Genomic DNA, 21,422 nt, shown 5'->3' with positions numbered 1-21,422 from the left:
GTTAGAAGGCATCTCTTGAGTCATACATCTACCTTCTTCTTTTATGTTAATCTCACCAAGACTTCATTTACCCTCTGATATTTAGAAACACTTAAATGGCTTTAAAAATGATGAATCAACCACTGCTCAGCCCTAGTCAGTTGAACTCTTAAAATGATGTTTGGCCAGGTGCGGTGGCTCACTCCTATAATCCCAGCACTTTAGGAGGCCGAGGTGGGTGGGTCATGAGGTCAGGAGATCGAGACCATCCTGGCTAACACAGTGAAACCCCGTCTCTACTAAAAATACAAAAAAATTAGCCAGGTGTGGTGGAAGGAACCTGTAGTCCCAGCTACTCGGGAGGTAGAGGCAGAAGAATCGCTTGAACCCAGGAGGCAGAGGTTGCAATGAGCCAAGATCATGCCATTGCACTCCAGCCTGGGCGACAGAGCGAGACTCTGACTCGAAAAAAAAAATGCTGTTTAACATTTTATTCTATTTTATTGCCCTAATTTACCATGGATATAGTTATATTTTTTAAATCCTATATATCTTTGAAAGATAAGAGACTACGTTTTATTTTCTATTTCTGTATTTTATGTATCTTAATTTTGATGATTTACACCCTCCTCTGGTAAGACAATTACCAAATATCTCGGGTTATTACTACATTTGTTGCTCAGTTTCTTTTCTTTTTTTTTTTTTTTTAAGAACTTTTAAAATCCTTTCAACTTTTCAGAGTTCAGAACTTCAATAATTGTCAATTTCTTATATCAAAATACCTTTTACAGCCATAGGCAACCAGGTAAGTCATAACAGGCAACCAGATAAGCCATAAGAGCTAGTGGGCTGCTCCTACTTATAAGAGGACAGATGCCACATCACTAGCTCAATTTATATTTGCAATTTTCCCTCTCCCTGGATACAGTGCTTATGCCTACTGATTATGAGAGAATTGAAATTGTCCTTTTGTTAATCTGAATCGCTGTTATATTTGTGGGAATTATTTTGCCCCATGACAAATTCACGTGTGCTAGCTCAGTTTTGCTCTCATTAGCTGAGTATATTCATGTTTTATTCTAAGTCATCTCCACATTGTGAATGTCAAATAGCATATATAAAGCATAGGAAAAATTACTCTGCCCTGTCATGAAACTTGGAACATAAGTCAAATTTTTTGTTCGATGTCAATAACAACAAAGGAAGTGTGATTTTCCAGCTCAGCTCTGTTTAAACACTGTAAATACCCACACAAGAGTATAGTTGGTAACGTTGGAAACTAATACGGGAATGAGAATGTCAAATAAGTGGTGGCTAATAGTAGGGTTGCAAAAATGCATAAGTAAAGTGAGCTTCGATCTGGTACTACAACTCACAACAAATATAGTACTGCCAATCTAATGCAGTACCCTCTTCCTCATTAGTATTACCAGTTCAATGAATTTAGGAATTTCATTTATCTTTTTCTTAAGAATATATTATAGATTTTACAATAAAAAGAGAAGAAAAAGCAGTCCTTGCTTTATGAAAATCATCTTAGAGTACTAGATACCTGTCCTAGAAACATTGGCATTAATTAGAACGAAATTCAGCACTCTTTATTGAAGATATATGGAATCTCACAATTCCCTTAAATCATTTAGACAATGAATCTTAAATATGTAGAGAAAGAAGTAAGTCAAGGCCTAAGGAGATCTACATTCTTGATTCTGTATGTGGTAGAGTAGAAAGACCATGACTTAGGAATCCTCTTGGTCCATGTTGTCATCATGTCATTCTCCTTACCTTGGTAGCTAAGGAGTGGGCTGCTCCTGCTTCCAAAAGGACTGATGCCACATCCACCTGGCCCTCCCGGGCAGAGATGTGCAGCGGTGTGTACCCATTTGTAGTGGCCGCATCTGGATGAGCCATATGTTGTAGAAGCAGCTGGACAATTTCTGTCTTACCCAGGCGGGAGGCAATATGTAAAGGTGTCTGTTCCTCCTACAACTCAAGTCAAGTAAAAAGTTAGTGCCAGGCAGACAGAAGTTCACTGGTGATATGTTTCACTCACATATATCATGATGTCTTCCTGGAATCTCTAGGAACCCAAGAAATCATCACTGCTTTGACCATGGCATATTTTATATTTTGCTACAGCAGTGGCCTGGTTGGTCACAAAGTACTCCCTTTGATTTTTAAAAAGTATATACTTCCATGAACTTCATCATTGCTTTCTGGGCATCCCAAAATATTTCTCAACTCATTAAGTCTTCAGGCCTCACTTATATTTAAATATAAACTAACTGATGGTTTGGAATAAGAAGAAAATCTAGTCCAAAACTCCTAAAACCCTTATTCTCATCCAAGAGTTTTCACTTGGAAGCAGGATTTATTCTGGGAACTCTATCAAGAGTAAAAGAACCAGGGAAGCTGGAAAATCTTTGATTTTACTCCATTCAGCAAATCAAGGATAGAAATGCTGGTCATTTTCTTCAAGGAGAAACAGTGCACAAAGGAGATATTGTAATCTGGTTTTAAAAGATGTTTCAGAAAACGCTGCAGATAGTTCTGGAACTTGCATCCAGAACTTAAAAAATGAAATGGGACTCTAGTAAAAAGCAAATAGGGTGAACTATTTGCCAAGCGCTTTCCATTTAAAAACAGAGGATGTAGCTGGGTCTAAGGGACAGGAAGGATATGTTCCAGAAGGCTCAAGAAAATCACCTGACTCTGATGTGTAGTTGGAAATAATGTTTTCAGTGTTTAGAGAACCAGGCCAAACCACTCTCTTGTAAAAAGAAACTTAAGTGTAACTTTAGCGATAAAAAGAGGTGTATCTTTACTATCTGCCCAAGGGTACATCATAATAAAAGTGAGGAAGGGAAACCTTGGCTGACTTCCAGGGCTAAGAATGAATGGAGAAAAGTATATAGAGGAAGGAAGATCTATCCAAAAACAGGCAGGATCTTAAAGTTATAAGAAAAAAAAGAGGGAGCTATAGTAAGAGATAAAATAGTACTGCATGAATTCCAAGGTAGTAAGAAGTAAATAAATAACAGTAATATGATTATTTTAGACTAGAATTGAACTTTTGTGAACATTTGCAATTGAAAAGCTATCTTCATGTATGATGCATATGTGACCCGTCCTCCTAATAGAGTTAAAAGGAAAGCATGAAATGTATGATTAGACCATTTTCCAGATCAAGATTAAGAAAAAACAAACGAGTTCTCAAAGATTATCCAAGGTTATTCAACTATTAAAACAGAACTTGAATTCAGGGCATTGGATTCTAAAGACGTTTCTCTGCCTATACATGCTTTGGAAATAGATACTACAATAAGATGGCCACTAAGAGACCTGTCAGAACAAAGTGACTCTCAGTAGGAAAGCAGACTGATATCCCATTAGAAGATAAAATTTCTCTGCAATACAGAGGAAAAAAAAAAAAAAATAGAGGAATGGGGAGAATAAACATTTTTTATTTATAGATAAAATGAACACATTTTCATATATAAACATAAATGGTTAGCAAAACAAACAACAACTTAAAAACCAAGGAACTTGAGAATAGCTATGATGAACATTTGTTGTTTCTGGGATTCCTTTCTCAGATCTCTGTCCTGCAAAATTTGATAGAGGTGGGTGGGTATTGCAAGTGACACACTCTAAGAGTAAGAGGGATAGTCGGAGCAATGATGACTCTTTAATCCATAGCTGAGAAGTGGCAATCATTGGCTAGAGGTAGCTACATAATTGGTTCATTATTAACTATTGATCCTTGGTTCTTAGACTATATAGCAATTAATGTTCTTCCTTTTAAAAAAAAAAGTTAAAAAATAGGATGTCTGCCTACTTTTTTCCTTTTTTGGTAAAGTTCTACCTGAAAGTGTAAAAAAGGAAAGAACATACAAATTTTGTAAATAAAATCTTTCAACCTGTAACCAGGGATATAAGACTTTTTGAGGTTTGGCCAATTATTTCCCTGCTGAATTGCAAAACTTGAATTTACTGCCTCAGGGTAATGTTAATTCAAACCAGGGAAAAGAATTGGGAGAGTGCAGAAGAAAAGATTCATGGGGAAAGCCTGATCACACAGACCTCTTCCAAAAATGAGAGGCAAAAATTCCCTCATCATAGAGCATCACTGGCTGATGCAGCTTCGACTGGAAGTAGATGAGCTCTGCTTTGCCACTGCAATCTACCACTTTACTTTGTAGACTTGCTGAGTCCCAGTTCCCTTTACAAAGAGAAAAATAACACTGGCTGAGATAAAGTTCAAAAATTTGATTAAATTTCTGGGAACTAACAGGGTTCCCAGGAGCCACATCTCCTAGTATCTAACTAAACTTCTAAATGAGATAAGTTTCAAGTGAGTTTAAGTCTAGGACCCCTGGGATTGCTCGATCCCTAAAGCAAATGCCAAGCCCTGTAATTGTGCCAATAGAACCAGCTCCCAGATGGTCAGGCTCTGGTGATCCTCTCAGTAATGTCCACTGAGGACACTGGACAAGGAAGAACCTTCCTGAGAACATAACCTGGGGTCAAACACATTGGCTGACAGAGGAACTGAGGCCACTGTGGCCCCTGCTCTCCAGTCTGTCCAGCAAAATGTGTCTTATGCTCTGGACTGGTGAATAGAGTGTGCTGTGTGCACTTTAAAAATTACAGATGTTATTATGAGTATATGGTTTTTCTTTCGTTAAATATTGTGAATAGGCAAAACATATGACTTAGCCCCATGATTATATATCCATGAAATATTATTTCTAAACTTGATTGAGAACATTGTGAACTATCTAGCGATCTTGACCTTATAGCTCAATACAGTAGCTGGGCACAAATTTTTTTACTATCTCTTCTTTGGGAGAGGGTGAATTTTCGAGCAGTGTTATTAGGTTTAGAGAGGAAGTTTTCAAAAGTGCGTGTGTGTGTGTGTGCACACGTGTGCGCTGGGAAATCAAGAGGTAAAATAGCAGATACGTGCTCATTTTTCTGCCCAATAACCCCTGCACCCTTCTTCTGGGACAGCCCTCTCTCATTTGGGGAAAATGGACTTTCCATACTCCATGTGGTTCTAGAAGGGCTGCTGGTCTTCTTACCCCATCTCATAAATGGACCACATGAATGGGCATGAGCCCAAGCTTGATCTGATCTCCTGATCATAGTCATAAGCTCAGGGAGAGAATGTGACTAGTTAGAAACCAGTGGTTTGTTCAGGATGGGAGAGAAAAGGGCTCTCTTTACATTTGAAGTGGGAGGTAATGATGTTAGCAGAAAGAGTTTGGAGAAAGATGCAGAATCAGAGGAGAAATCTTTTCTTGTCTTAACTCTGTCACCACAGGTTTATCAGCACAATCTTGAACTTCAGGACCCTAAGCCACCCTACAACACAGGATTGCTCTGGCTATCAAATGAGATACTTTGTGTTTAAATGCTTGGTGAATTCTAAAGCACTGTTCAAATGTTAACTAAATCAAAGAGTCCCAGGAACACATTAAAAGGATTAAGCGACAATAAAAAAAAAAAAAACTCACGGTGAAAGTACGCCTTAAAATAGGACTTATGAACAGGAAAACCCTAACTCCTTCCTGCTTGAAACATAATCCCAAAATCGGGAGCCCTGACATTCCATGAGAGTTTGTTAAACATGCAGAACTGAGTTACAATATGCATTCTAACAGGGTCCCCAGGTAATTTGTACGCATATTGACCTTTAGGGAGCACTGCTTCACAAGGCTAAGGTATTTTGTTTTGTTCACGATAGAAAATGCTATAGGGAAGGGATTTCGGTTGTAGCTTAGAATGGGAGGTAGAGCTGAAAAGAAAAAAAAAAAAACATCTGAAATTTGATATTTAAATTAGAAGGAATAAGGAATTAAGAGATATTTTTATATGTATACAATGATACTAAATGTAGTTGCAAAAGAGAAGTAAAAAAGTAGAATTGATGAAATCTGTGTGTAAAATTAACTAATTAATATTTCAAAGGAGAGTCTCTTGCCAGTGGTGTTTTTAAGGAAGAGGCTTCAGAGGGTATCCAAAAAAGATAAAAGTCTGTTATAATGGGTTATATCATAGAGAAAAGTTTGGCAGAAATACACAAAAATGAATAAATTTTCATTAAAAGTAGAAGTTTTAATTTGAATAATAGATAAACATTAACGGGTTTTACTTTAAGAGAGAGAAATGGGAAACCCTTTCATTATTAAATATGAATTATAAAAAAATTTACAGGAACATCAACACAATTTCCAGTAAAGTACACAATGCTCAGAGTGCACTGGTTGACCATAGAAATATTTTTTAAATAGCTGAATACAAGGTAACCTTAAAAGGAAACCAGAAATATGTTATGGCAGGGGAAGTTCCTGGTTGAATAAAGCTTTAAATAGATAAGAATATAATAGATCAATGATGATTACCAAAGAACATAAATTTCACTATGTGGACAATGGATAGAAAGGCAGATGAAAACCAAGACAATAAGAGTAATGTTAAGGCTGCCTGTGTATCACTGGATTCTGCATGAAGATCTGTGGAACCCGTTACAAGAAAATGTCTATTAAATTCATTGACTCAAAGCATGTTAAGAAAGTCTGGAAAGGAGTTTTGAGTTTCTGAGTCCAACCCTCATATTTTACTGATAAAGACTTAGAAGTGGCCAGAGGCTGGCAAGACAGCTGAATACGAACAGCTCCAGTATGCAGATCCCAGGGAGATCAGTGCAGAAGGTGGATGATTTCTGCATTTCCAACTGAGGTACCCAGCTCATCTCATTGGAACTGGTTAGACAGTGGATGCAGCCCATGGAGGATGAGCCAAAGCAGGGTGGGGTGTCGCCTCACCCAGGAAGCACAAGGGGTCAGAGAACTCCCTCCCCTAGCCAAGGAAAGCCATGAGGGACTGTGCCTTGAGAAATGGTACACTCTGGCCCAGACACTATGTTTTTCCCATGGTCTTCCCAACCTGCAGACCAGGAGATTCCCTTGGGTGCCTACATCACCAAGGCCCTGGGTTTCAAGCACAAAATAGGAGGCCACGTGGGCAGACACCGAGCTAGCTGCAGGAGTTTCCTTTCATACCCCAGTGGCACCTGGAATGCCAGTGAGACACAACCGTTCACTCCCCTGGAAAGAGAGCTGAAGCCACGGAGCCAAGTGGTCTAGCTCAGTGGATCCCACCCCAAGAGAGCCCAGCAAGCTAAGATCCACTGGCTTGAGATTCTCGTTGCCAGCACAGAAGTCTGAAGTCAACCTGGGACGCTCCAGCTTGGTAGCAGGAAGGGCATTCGCCATTACAGAGGCTTCAGTAGGTGGTTTTCTCCTCACAGTGTAAACAAAGCTACCAGAAGTTCAAACTGGGCAGGGCCCACCACTACTCTACAAAGCTGCTGTAACCAGACTGCCTCTCTAGATTCCTCCTCTCTGCGCAGGGCATCTCTGAAAGAAAGGTAGCAGCTCCAGTTAGGGGCTTATCGATAAAACTCCCATCTCCCTGGGACAGAGCACCTGGGGGAAGGGGCAGCTGTGGGCACAGCTTCAGCAGACTCAAATGTTCCTGCCTGCCGGCTCTGAAGAGAGCAGAGGATCTCCCAGCACAGCACTCAAGCTCGGTTAAGAGACAGACTGCCTCCTCAAGTGGGTTCCTGACCCCTGTGCCCCCTGACTGGGAGACACCTCCCAGCAGAGGTCAAGAGACACCTCATACAGGAGAGCTCCGGCTGGCATCTGGCAGGTGCCCCTCTGGGACAAAGCTTCCAGAGGAAGGAACAGGCATCTATCTTTGCTGTTCTGCAGCCTCTGCTGGTGATACCCAGGCAAACGGGGTCTGGAGTGGACATCCAGCAAACATCCAAAAACCTGCAGCAGAGGGACCTGACTGTTAGAAGGAAAACCAACAAAGAGAAAGGAATCGCATCAACATCAACAAAAACGACGTCCACACAAGAACCCCATCCAAAGGTCACCAACATCAAAGACCAAATGTAGATGAATCCATGAAGATGAGGAAAAACGAGTGCAAAAGGACTGAAAATTCCAAAAACCAGAATGCCTCCTGCAAAGGATCACGCCCCTCACTAGTAAGGGAACAAAACTGGAGAATGAATTTGACGAATTGAAAGAAGTAGGCTTCAGAAGATGGGTAATAACAAACTCCTCTGAGCTAAAGGAGCATGTTCTAACCCAACACAAAGAAGCTAAGAACCTTGAAAAAAGCTTAGATGAATTGCTAACTAGAATAACCAGTTTAGAGAAGAACATAAATGACCTGATGCAGCTGGAAAACACAGCAGAAGAACTTCATGAAGCATACACAAGTATCAACAGCTGAACCGATCAAGAGGAAGAAAGGATATTAGAGATCAAAGATCAACTTAATGAAATAAAGCATGAAGACAAGATTAGAGAAAAAAGAATGAAAAGGAATAAACAAAGCCTCCAAGAAATATGGGACTATGTGAAAAGACCAAACCTACATTTGATTGGTGTACCTGAAAGTGATGGGGAGAACGGAACCAAGTTGGAAAACACTCTTCAGGATATTATCCAGAACTTCTTCAACCTAGCAAGACAGGGCAACATTCAAATTCAGGACATACAGAGAACACCACAAAGATACTCCCCGAGAAGAGCAACCCCAAGACACATAATTCTCAGATTCACCAAGGTTGAAATGATGGAAAAAATGTTTTTTTTTTTTTTTCCTTCAGACTAATAGCCCATCAGACTAATAGCAGATCTCTCTGCAGAAACCCTACAAGCCAGAAAGGAGTGGGAGCCAATATTCAAAATCCTTAAAGAAAAGAATTTTCAACCCAGAATTTCATATCCAGCCAAACTGAGCTTCATAAACAAAGGAGAAATAAAATCCTTTACAGACAAGCAAAGGCTGAGAGATTTTGTCACCACCAAGGCTGTCTTACAAGAGCTCCTGAAGGAAGCACTAAACATGGAAAGGAAAAACTGGTACCAGACACTGCAAAAACATACCAAACTGTAAAGACCATCGACACTATGAAGAAACTGCATCAACTAACAGGCAAAATAACCAGCTGGCATCATAATGACAGGATCAAATTCACACATAACAATATTAACTTTAAATGTAAATGGGCTAAATGCCCCAATTAAAAGACACAGACTGGCAAATTTGGTAGTCAAGACCCGTCACTGTGCTGTATTCAGGAGACCCATCTCATGTGCGAAGACACACATAGGCTCAAAATAAAGGGATGGAGGAAGATTTACAAGCCAACGGAAAGAAAAAAAAGCAGGAGTTGCAATCCTAGTCTCTGAAAAAGCACACTTTAAACCAACAAATATCAAAAAAGACAAAGAAGGGCATTATGTAATGGTAAAGGGATCAATGCAACAAAAAGAGCTAACTATTCTAAATATATATGCACCCAATACAGGAGCACCCAGATTCATAAAGCAAGTTCTTAGAGACCTACAAAGAGACTTAGACGTCCACACAATAATAGTGGGAGATTTTAACACCCTGCTGTCAATATTAGACAAATCAATGGGACAGAAAATTAACAAGGATATTCAGGACTTGAACTCAGCTCTGGATCAAGCCAACCTAACTCTCCATTCCACATCAGCAGACCTCTCCATCCCACATCAACAGAATATACATGCTTCTCAGTACTATATCGCACTTATTCTAAAATTGACCACATAAATGGAAGTAAAGCACTCCTCAGCAAATGCAAAAGAACAGAAATCATAACAGTCTCCTCGACCACAGTACAATCAAATTAGAACTCAGGAGTAAGAAACTCACTCAAAACCACACAACTACATAGAAACTGAACAACCTGCTCCTGAATGACTATTGGGTAAATAACGAAATGAAGGCAGAAATAAATAAGTCCTTTGAAACCAGTGAGAACAAAGACACAATGTACCAGAATCTCTGGGACACAGCCAAAGCAGTGTTTAGAGAAAAATCTATAGCACTAAATGCCCACAGGAGAAAGCGGGAAAGATCTAAAATTGACAACCTAACATCACAATTAAAAGAATTAGAGAAGCAAGAGCAAACAAATTCAAAAGCTAGCAGAAGACAAGAAATAACTAAGATCAGAACATAACTGAAGGAGATAGAGACAGGAAAAACCCTTCAAAAAATCAATGAATCCAGGAGCTGGTTTTTTTGAAAAGATTAACAAAATAGATAGACCACTAGCCAGACTAATAAGGAAAAAAAGAAAGAAGAAGAAAATAGACACAATCAAATATGATAGAGGGGATATCACCACTGATTCCACAGAAATACAAGCTACCATCAGGGAATACTATAAACACCTCTACACAAATAGAAGCAATGGATAAATTTCTGGACACATACACCCTCCCAAGACTAAACCAGGAGGAAGTCGAGTCCCTGAATAGACCAATAACAAGTTCTGAAATTGAGACAGTAATTAACAGCCTACCAACCAAAAAAAGCCCAGGACCAGATGGATTCACAGCTGAATTCTACCAGAGGTACAAAGAGGAGCTGGTACCATTCCTTCTGAAACTATTCCAAATGATAGAAAAAGAGAGATTCCTCTCTAACTCATTTTATGAGGCCAGCATCATCCTGATACTAAAACCTGGCAGAGACACAACAAAAAAAAGAAAATTTCCAGCCAATATCCCTGATGAACATCAATGTGAATCCTCAATAAAAGACTGACAAACCAAATCCAGCAGCGCATCAAAAAGCTTATCCACCACGATCAAGTCAGCTTCATCCCTGGGATGCAAGGCTGGTTCAATGTACACAAATCAATAAATGTAAGCCATCACATAAACAAAACCAATGACAAAAACGACATGATAATCTCAATAGACGCAGAAAAAGGCTTTGATGAAATTCAACACCCCTTTATGCTAAAAACTCTCGATAAACTAGGTATTGATGGAACGTATCTCAAAATAATAGGAGCCATTTATGACAAACCCACAGCCAATATTATACTGAATGTGCAAAAGCTGGAAGCACTCCCTTTGAAAAGCAGCACAAGACAAGAATGCCTTCTCTCACCACTCCTATTCAACATAGTATTGGAAGTTCTGGCCACGACAATCAGGCAAGAGAAAGAAATAAAGGGTATTCAAATAGGAAGAGAGGAGGTCAAATTGTCTCTGCTTGCAGATGACATGATTATATATTTAGAAAACCCCATCATCTCAGCCCAAAGTCTCCTTAAGCTGATAAGCAACTTCAGCAAAGTCTCAGGATACAAAATCAATGTGCAAAAATCACAAGCATTCCTGTACGCCAATAATAGACAAACAGAGAGCCAAATCATGAGTGAACTCCCATTCACAATTGCTTCAAAGAGAATAAAATACCTAGGAATACAACTTACAAGGGATGTGAAGGACCTTTTCAAGGAGAACTACAAACCACTGCTCAACGAAATAAGAGAACACACAAACAAATAGAAAAACATTCCATGCTCATGGATAAGAAGAATTAATACCATGAAAATGGCCATACTGCCCAAAGAAATTTATACATTTAATGCTATCCCCATCAAGCTACCATTGACTTTCTTCACAGAATTAGAAAAACTACTTTAAACTTCATATGGAACCAAAAAGAGCCCAAATGGCCAAGGCAATCCTAAGCAAAAAGAACAAAGCTGGAGGCATCACGCTACCTGACTTCACACTCTACTACAAAGCTACAGTAACCAAAACAGCATGGTACTGGTACCAAAACAGATATATAGACCAATGGAACAGAACAGAGGCCTCAAAATAATACCACACATCTACAACCATCTGATCTTTGACAAACCTCACAAAAACAAGCAATGGGGAAAGGATTCCCTATTTAACAAATGGTGTTGGAAAAACTGGCTAGCCATATGCATAAAACTAAAAGCAGACCCCTCTCTTACACCTTACACAAAAATTAACTCAAGATGGATTAAAGACTTAAATGTAAGACCTAAAACCATAAAAACCCTAGAAGCAAACCTAAGCAATTACCATTCAGGACATAGGCATGGGCAAAGGCTTCATGACTAAAATACCAAAAGCCGGGGCAACAAAAACCAAAATTGACAAATGGGATCTAATTAAACTAAAGAGCTTCTGTACAGCAAAAGAAGCTATCATCAGAGTGAACAGGCAGCCTACAGAAAGCGAGAAAATTTTTGCAATCACTCCATCTGACAAAGGGCTAATATCCAGAATCTACAAGGAACTTAAACAAATTTACAAGAAAAAACAAACAATCCCATTGAAAAGTGGGCAAAGGATATGAACAGACACTTCTCAAAAGAAGACATTTATGTGGCCAACAAACATGAAAAAAAGCTCATCATCACTGGCCACTAGAAAAATGCAAATAAAACTACAATGAAATACCATCTCACACCAGTTAGAATGGTGATCATTTAAAACATGAAACAACAGATGCTGGAGAGGACGTGGAGAAATAGGAACTTTTTTTTTCTTTTTTGAGATGGAGCTTCACTCTTGTTGCCCAGGCTGGAGTTCAGTGGCACAATCTTGGCTCACCGCAACCTCCACCTCCTGGGTTTAAGCGATTCTCCTGCCTCAGCCTCCCGAGTAGCTGGGATTACAGGCATATGCCACCATGCCCAGCTAATTTTGTATTTTTAGTAGAGACAGAGTTTCTCCATGTTGGTCACGCTGGTCTCAAACTCCCAAACTCGGGTGATCTGCCCACCTCAGCCTCCCAAGTGCTGGGATTACAGGCATCAGCCACCATGCCTGGCAGAAATAGAAAAGCTTTTACACTGTTTGTGGGAGTGTAAATTAGTTCAACCATTGTGGAAGACAAGGATCTAAAACCAGAAATACCATTTGACCCAGTAATCCCATTACTGGTATTTATGTAAAGGATTATAAGTCATTCTACTATAAAGACACATGTACACGTATGTTTATTGCAGCACCATTCACAATAGCAAAGACTTGGAACCAACTCAAATGCCCATCAATGATGGGCAAAGAAAATGTGGCACATATACATCATGGAATACTATGCAGCCATAAAAAAAGAATGAGTTCATGTCCTTTGTAGGGACATGGATGAAGCTGGAAACCATCATTCTCAGCAAACTAATGCAAGAACAGAAAACCAAACTGCATGTTCTCACTCATAAGTGGGAGTTGAACAATGAGAACACGTGGCCACAAGGAGGGAAACATCACACACCAGAGCCTATCAGCGGGTGGGGGGCTAGGGGAGGAATAGCATTAGGAGAAATACCTAATGTAGATGATGGGTTGATGGGTGCAGCAAACCACCATGGCACATGTATACCCATGTAACAAACCTGATTCTGCACATGTATCCCAGAACTTAAAATATAATAATAATTTTCAAAAAAGACCTGGAAGTGAAGTGACTTGCCTGAAATCACTTACAATTTATATGACTGTAGCCAGATGCTTTCATTCTAATATAACACTGTATTATAGTGGTACAACTCAAACTGAAATGAGTTCTAACTTGGGTGTATCAAATATTGAAGAAGTAGGGAAATTGTTTAACGTAAGAATCTCAATGATGCCAATGCAAAAGTTAAATAACAACATGGAAAAGGAAATACAAGATACAGTATATTGACAGTGTATTCAATGTAAAGGAAGGTGAGAAAATAAATTGGGGAATAAGATTTTAAAAAAGAAAAAGAAGGAAAAAGCAACATGTGAGGGAATTAGAAGCTATTAGAAACAGGGCAAGTCTGATCAAGCAATCTTCAATGCCCAAATTCTATTTTGGAGTAGTGGAAATACAGAATGTATAAATTTGTAAAATCAGAGTAGGAAGAAAAGTAAACATCATAAAAAGGAGGGAAGTCAAACAGATGAAGGGAAAACATTAAAACTTTGAGAATAACTTGCTTTTATGTAACTAGTGAGGGGTGACTGTGGAAATGTGATTGGTTTAGGTGGTAATAAATAAATTTTAATATGTATAATGTCTAAATACTATAGGTTACATTTTAAAATTCATGAAAATAAAGAAATATGAAAAAGTGCTTTCCGAGGTTAAAAAAAGTATTAAAATATTAGTGAATGCCGTATTTCTTATATGATAAGTTGTACATTTTTTCAAATGTTAGTGTTTCTGAAATTTGGGTGCATTTTTCATTGCGTGTAATTGCTTATATAGTTTCTCTTTTTTCCTGGAAAACTGCTATTGAATTGATCCTTTCACTTACAGTCCCTGGTATTTCCAAATCAAGGAACTGAAGGGCAACACCCTCTCTTAAGGTTGAAACTCATGCGCTGAGATAGAAGAGAACCTCAGGGCACCAGCACCTACCCTGGCTCTGGCATCAACAAGGGCACCATTTCTCAGGAGGCATCGGACCACTTCCACCTGCCCGGCTCGGGCTGCCATGTGTAGTGCCGTCTCCCCACGCTGCCAGGGAACAAAGATCGTTAAATCATAAATTAACCCACTGCTCTGGATGGTAAATAGTAAAGTTGTCCCTTTTGTGAAATTCAGCAATATATCCAAGGACTTAAGAAATCTATGAAAAGGCATAGTCTGGAAAACATAGATTTGTATCTTCTCCTTTTATTTTTTGAGACAAAGTTTCACTCTTGTTGCTCTGGTTGGAGCGCAATGGCACCATCTCGGCTCACCACAACCTCCATCTCACGGGTTCAAGTGATTCTCTTGCCTCAACCTCCTGAGTATCTGAGACTACAGGCGTGCACCACCATGCCCAGATAATTTTTGTATTTTTCTTCCCCATCTTCATAAGGAAAAACAAATATTTATTTTATTTTTTTAAGTCCATAACAAACTAGTAAATGTACCCGAACATCCAGGATACTCTGAGTTGTTTAACTTCACAATCAGCCAAGCATCCCTTTAAATTGATTTTGGTGATGAAATTATCTTTTACCCTAAAAACCTAAAATCTGTCACTGTCTCACTTAACTATGTGATCACAACTTGAATCTATTTCAGTGAGAAACTCTAGATGCTGAAGATCAACACGTTGCAAAACATTAACACCACTTGTACCATAAATAAATCATTTCTTTTCAAGATTCAAAATTTACTTCTGAAATAAACTATTATTTTGTATCTGATTTTTCTCTGTGTTATGAGACTAGACAAAAACGGATCAGACAAGAAATCTGATTTGCCCAGGAGGTCCCCTATTTAAGATTAATGAGTGTATTTAATTATAGACAGTTATTTGAGAGAGCCACTGAAAGATGAATAAAGTGACTGTCAGCAGTGTCATCTGTTGAGGTAGGCCATGCATCATGCCTCCAGTATCTTTGTTCTATACCAAAATATGACACACTTGTCAGGAAAGGGTGGCTTTAGGTGTGGCATGAAGAACGAGGGTGTAAGAGAATTTTCTCTTCAAGAAGCCGGTTACTACTCTACTGTCTCTAAGAGAGAGGGCTTTAAAACTATGTAGTTCTAAAGAAGGTATGGTTTCATTCACTCAAGTAATTTTAAAATACTGAAATAAAAATTATCACAGATTGATTTACCACAACTGTTCTAAAAAATAAGGCTGATTTCAACCAAGTAAAGTAAACCATTCCAAATAAACTAAATTGATTTTAAATTTGGTTGTGCTAATTGACAAACTCCAGTGAATTATTCTGATTCCTTGTACAACAAACCCTTAAATCTAGAAATTTTAAGGTGAACTTTAATTTGGCACATAGTTCACAGTTAATTTTTTCCCAGTATTTTAGAGATCATTTCTTTTGAAGTTATGAGAAATTCATGTCAAATGATTTGATTATGAAAGCACTAAATTTGATACCTACTCTAATTTTCTCTTCTTTGTTGATGACTCATTTATCCTCTAATGGGCTTATTTTCTGATGACAGATTTAGACTTTTGTAAAGTAAATGTATCTGGAGCATGTTGTTTTATAAAATGAATGCTAATATTTATCTTCGGATTTTAGATGTATGGCAAGATTTTTCCTGCCTGCACAACCATGATTTCTAACTTGTTTTCAATATCATTTAAAACCTGTCTCTAAACAGATGAAGCTAAGATCTTCTAACTACAGTTGTCCCTCTATATTGTTGAGGGATTGGTTCCAGGCCCCCTGCTTCCTCCACCAATACCAAAATATGTGGATGCTCAAGTCCTTTATATAAAATGGTGTAGTATTTGCATGTAACCTATGCACATATAATCCTGTATAATTCAGCTCTGCATTAGTTATAATACCTAACAAAATGTAAATGCTATATAGTTGTTACACTGTACTTTTTAAAAATTTGTTATTTTTTATTGTATTTTTTATTTTTATTTTTTCAAATATTTTCAATCCAAGATTGATTAAATCCGTGGACTTAGAACCCACAGATATAGAAGCTGCTGATACAGAGGGCTGATGGTATTCAAACGAAATAAAACAAGACTAGGTGCAGTGGCTCAAGCCTGTAATCCCAGCACTTTGGGAGGTCAAGGCAGGAGTACTGCTTGAAGCCAAGCATTCAAGACCAGTGTGGGAGACATAGCAAGATCTCTTCTCTAAATAAATAAATAAATAAATAAATAAGTCAGGCATGGTTGTGCATGGCTGTAGACCTAGCTACTTGGAAGGCTGAGGCAGGAGGATAGCCTGTGCCTCGGAGGTTGAGGCTGCAGTGAGCCAAGATCTTGCCCACTGTACTCCAGCTTGGGTGACAGAGCAAGGTTGTGTCTCAGAAAAACAAAAACAATACTCCTCAAATCTTTATGTTATTTCTAGGTCTGATAAAAGGCTAGCAATTTTACTAATTTTGGTAGAAATGAAGATAATAATAAATTTCCTTATAAGAAGTTAAAAGTCAAAGAGGTCCCAGGAATTCCTACTTAATGACAAACTTTCATGTTTATTATTTATTTATTTATTTATAGACAAAGTCTCACTCTGTCCCCCAGGCTGGAGTGCAGTGGTGCAATGTCAGTTCGTTGAAACCTCTGCCTCCTTGGTTTAAGTGATTCTCCTGCCTCAGCCTTCCAAGTAGCTGGGATTACAGGCATCCACCACCACGCTTGGCCTTTGTGTTAACTTTTTAAGCCAAGCTTTATCAATAAGAGGCCTTCAAAATCTGAAATATTTCCAATACTGGCCAATATTTCTGAAACTTTATTTTATACTTAAGTTATTTTTTATGGGTTTTACACACTTGAAGTTGATGAGTTAAATATAGAATCTAATTTAAAGCACTAAAGCTTAAATTCAAACAAAGGTTATGTATAAACACACACATGGTCTCTCCACTTTATAATAACAGTCTTGTTTAATTCTTATCTAATGCCTCTGGCATAATGGACTTCTACTGTAAGTTGCCCTTAGTAGTCTTTTGATTTAATATTACTATTGTTTATATATAAGAATAAATAAGAAAATGAAGGTCAGGATACATTGTTTTAATAAATAACTTCTATTTCTTGATTGTCAGGCACCCTATTTTATTTAATAGCCCTGTCTTTCTTATCTCAAGCTAATGAAATTCAAGGATTGGGGAAAATTTTTAAGCACAATATAATGTTTGAACTTTATCATTAGTCCACTGATTTCTTATGGGAAGGAAGATATAACTTCGTAAGACCTTGCATTCTTTCTTGATAGTTGTTAAAATGCTTAAGTTTTCTATTCCTATGGTTATTGATGAATACTTTGGATTATGGATATGTTGTAATTGGCAGTTCGGCATTCTAGGTTTCAAAGTGTATTAATAAACCTTCTGGAAAAGGAGATTTTCAGTTAAAAAAATGTCTATACATGATTGAGTTACTGGTACACCTCACACTTCGAGTGAATTCTCAGACAAAAACAAGACTAGCAAGAGAATGAGTATGCTCATGTCCAAAGCAGGTACTAAATTTCATGCCACTCTTCTCAGTTGTTAAAACTGACTCTGCTGACAGGGCTACATTGACTTCCACTTCGGGCGCATCAAGTTGAAAAGCATCAAAGCACAACAAACAGCATTGCATTCAAAAATGCAACATGATTTCAGGCAACACACAAAGGCTCCAAGGGTGGGGTATTTTAGGGTCAGGAAGTGACCAACTCTGACACAGCAAGCAGGCAGTCAGTGTTCACACGGTTTCTTCATCAACTTGCAAAGAATTTTGGATCCAGTAGCTATATCCTCATATTCTGAGAAAACACAACTTCACAGGCATCTCACTGTTAGAGAAAGTTGAATTCCTCTAAATGTAGGATTGCCAGATTTAGCAATTAAAAGTATAGGACAGCGAGTTAAATTTTAATTCCAGACAAACAACAAATAATTATTTTACTATGTCTCAACTATTGCATGGGTCATATACAAAATTTATTTTTCATTTGAAATTTAAATTTAACTGAGACTCCTATAATTTACCAAGCAGCCCTATCAATAGGTATCCGCTTCCTGAAGGACGTATCTTACAAAACATAACTAGAAAACATGGAAATTATATTGGCATGTGCCCCTCAAGAATTTGTTTTGAGGGAGCTGAATGGAAAGATGATATAATGGACAAATGAACAGATAAAATGAAGAACTTTAAATAACCAACAGTTGGAAGCTAAAGTTTAATGTAACAATTGTCAAATTTGAGAGTCTTCAACAACCTGAAACACATGTCAAAATTGCTTATTTCAATTAATATTTTATTTTTATTTGAAAATATACATGTACCCTATATCACTTTTTTTAATAGAAGGGAGTATATTATAACTCCATAACCATCTGAAGATTTGGAATTGCTTAGTGAAGAAGCAAAGTAAGAGCGGCCACAAATTCCACAACCATTTTATATGGATTATTCTTTGAAGAGTTTGTAAAAATCTCTCCCTAAAAGAGGTTAATTTAGGGGATTGCAATCAAGTAATCCACAGAACATTCTTGTACATGTTATCATTATAATGTGATAACATATTGTAACATAATGTTACTATTGCTCCTCTAATCCCATAGGCATTGGAATGCAAATAAGAAAAGGTGGAGAAAAAAAGGAAAAGGCGGGCAAGAACACAGAGGGTTTTTTGTTTGTTTGTTTGTTTGTTTTCTTTTGTTGTTTGTTGTTTGTTTTTTGTTTTCATGTTACTGGCCTGTATGTAAGTCTGTTCAGGTCTCAATTTAAAAAAGAAAAAAAAAGGTAGTCATCTCAAAAATAAAAGGGGGGGATGATGATTACTTTTAAAATTCTAAGAAGTGACTAGAAATTAAACTTATGTTGGCACATTGTGAAATTACTCTTATGTCTAATGGAGTAAATAAAGATTAGCATATAATAATATGACCTTAGGACCAATAAGCTATAATTAAGAAAACTTATAAATATAGACTTTAAATTCTTCCATGATTTTATGCTCCAATTACTAAATAATATGAAGAGAGAGTATTAAATAATTTTTAAAATCAATTAAATTAACTCTCACAGTGGATTTCCTAGCCATCAGAAACTTCACTGTGGAAACGGTGTGTGAAATACAGAAAAAAAGAAATATGAGAGGGAATACAAATAAAAAGTGAAATTGGACATCTCTTTCACAACTTAAATGGAAAGAGATGCTAAAAATTAGCAACAAGTGCCAATCAATTGCTTTTGAAAACATAGCTCATTTTAATAATAAGCACTAATATTTATTTTGAAAGAGTTATTTCTAGTGCACATGTGAACCTCAATACTCTACTAGCCCTTCTTGAACTTCAAATACCTGCCCGTACCTTGTGCAAAGAAGTTCTCTTGCTCAGGAGAACATTTGCATTTGATGATTTGTCATGATACAATGACCAAAGTTTAAAGGGGAAAAATCCAAGAATATGAGAGATATGCAAAGAAATTAGAAGTGGAAATTCTAATTTAGATTACATAGAAAAATTCTGAGACATCCAGTACTTGTTGACTGAATGAAAGTGGTCTGGAGACCAACATTCATTCCAGGGCACATGGAATAACTTTCAGCTAAGAGAAGCCTCCACTCTAGCAAATCAGATCAAATCAAAAGTAAAAATCAATGTAATGTTACAAAATGGGAAATCCATGTAACTGAAGAAGGAAGAGTTTGATACCAAGTAAAAGTCTCTGATATTGATCTATCTCTGGTTAATCTTTTGTTAAGATTAATTATGGTACTGATTTGATGTTTTTGTGAAAATTGCCTGGAATACAATTCCCTCAAGCAACTAGGTTGAGCCCTGAAGATTCTGTTCCAACCAATTATCCATTCACTTTCAGAGGAGCTTTTAAAATGTATTTTGTTTTAATAAATGCATTTAAGAGGCATGTTCAATCCACCTACACCCAGAATCTTAAGCTGTCTCACTTCATAGCTTCCATTTTACCTCCTACCCTATCCAGGTTCTTTCAGTGAAGTTCTGGTGATTATTTCAATAATATGTTATTACAAGGACCCTTCTCAAAGCTTGGTGGCTTACTTTGAGGACATACACGCAAACACATGTACACACACCCACAATCTCTGTTCCTCTCGCTCTTCCTCCCTGGGGTTATTCTGACCCAAGCCATACTCACAATGTTAGTGACATCTGGAGAGGCTCCGTTCTGCAGCAGAAGGAGGACAATGTTCAAGTGGCCCATGAAGGCAGCCACATGTATTGGTGTGAGGCCAGACTGCGAAACAAAGCAACAGCAGTTTTACTCCTCTGCACCGGTGGGGCTTTGGGGCTTCTTCAGATAAATAAAACTTGAGTGAAGAGGACAGAAGATGAGAAAAAGGGAGGAAGGAGGAAGAGAAGGAATGCTTTGTGACTAGCTAAAACATTTTTCTACCTCTGTTATAGCTTGGATTGAAGCCCCATATTTCACCAGCAGTTCCATGACTTTGATGCGGTTTTTCTTGCAGGCAATGTGCAGTGGAGTAAAACCATTCTGTGCAAAAGACAATCAAGTTAGTTGAAAACATGCAGAAACAATTCTCACACAACTCCATGCTGGCACATTTCAGGCAATAATGTTACATCATCACATCATGTTACCATTTCTTCATTCCCTGTAGGTGTTGGAATTTGGAAAGAAAAATGGTGATGTGTTCCTGTAGGCACTGAATTTCACTTATGTGTGGTGGGCCTGTACATAATTGTTTGTGTGTTTATAGAGAAAACAAAAGTGAAGAAAAATACATGGTCCTTCTCTTTAAAGAAAGACAAATAGACAAGCAATTATATTTTAGAAGTTCTAAGATGATTTAAGGTATATTGATTGTCCTGGTTAGTAAATGACTTGAAGATGAATTGAAGATAAGCATATATTCTTCTGAAGGGTCATTTCTCAGAGCATAAGAATTATTCATCTACTTAAAAAATCTAAGAATATGCTGCCTTTCTAAGAAATATTTCAACTTTGCTACTACTTTCTTTATAAAGGGTGTATTTCAAGTTAGCAGAAATCATTATGTTGATCAGTTTTACATATAGAAGCTATATTTTTACAAATATTTTTTTTTTTTTTTTTTGAGATGGAGTCTCGC

General features: G+C 37.7%; 1 protein-coding gene across 39 annotated transcripts in view; it reads right to left on the bottom strand.

Annotated features, from left to right (window-relative positions):
* ANK2 (ankyrin 2) overlaps nt 1-21,422 on the bottom strand; it is a 583,169-nt gene that overhangs the window by 107,511 nt on the left and 454,236 nt on the right. For 37 of the 39 annotated variants that reach the window (XM_023219998.2, XM_023219984.2, XM_023219996.2 and 34 more), the window contains 4 exons: nt 20,726-20,824; nt 20,468-20,566; nt 14,275-14,373; nt 1,765-1,962 (listed from right to left, as the gene is read on the bottom strand). In XM_023219998.2, the coding sequence (XP_023075766.1) occupies nt 1,765-1,962; nt 14,275-14,373; nt 20,468-20,566; nt 20,726-20,824 (495 nt within the window). The remainder of the gene's footprint in view (nt 1-1,764; nt 1,963-14,274; nt 14,374-20,467; nt 20,567-20,725; nt 20,825-21,422) is intronic. The other 2 variants (XM_023220017.2, XM_023220012.2) reach the window with 1 other exon arrangement.

The sequence above is a fragment of the Piliocolobus tephrosceles genome, chromosome 3 (genome assembly GCF_002776525.5).
Source record: "Piliocolobus tephrosceles isolate RC106 chromosome 3, ASM277652v3, whole genome shotgun sequence".
Lineage (NCBI taxonomy): Eukaryota > Metazoa > Chordata > Mammalia > Primates > Cercopithecidae > Piliocolobus > Piliocolobus tephrosceles.
This window is presented reverse-complemented; position numbering and strand designations above follow the sequence as displayed.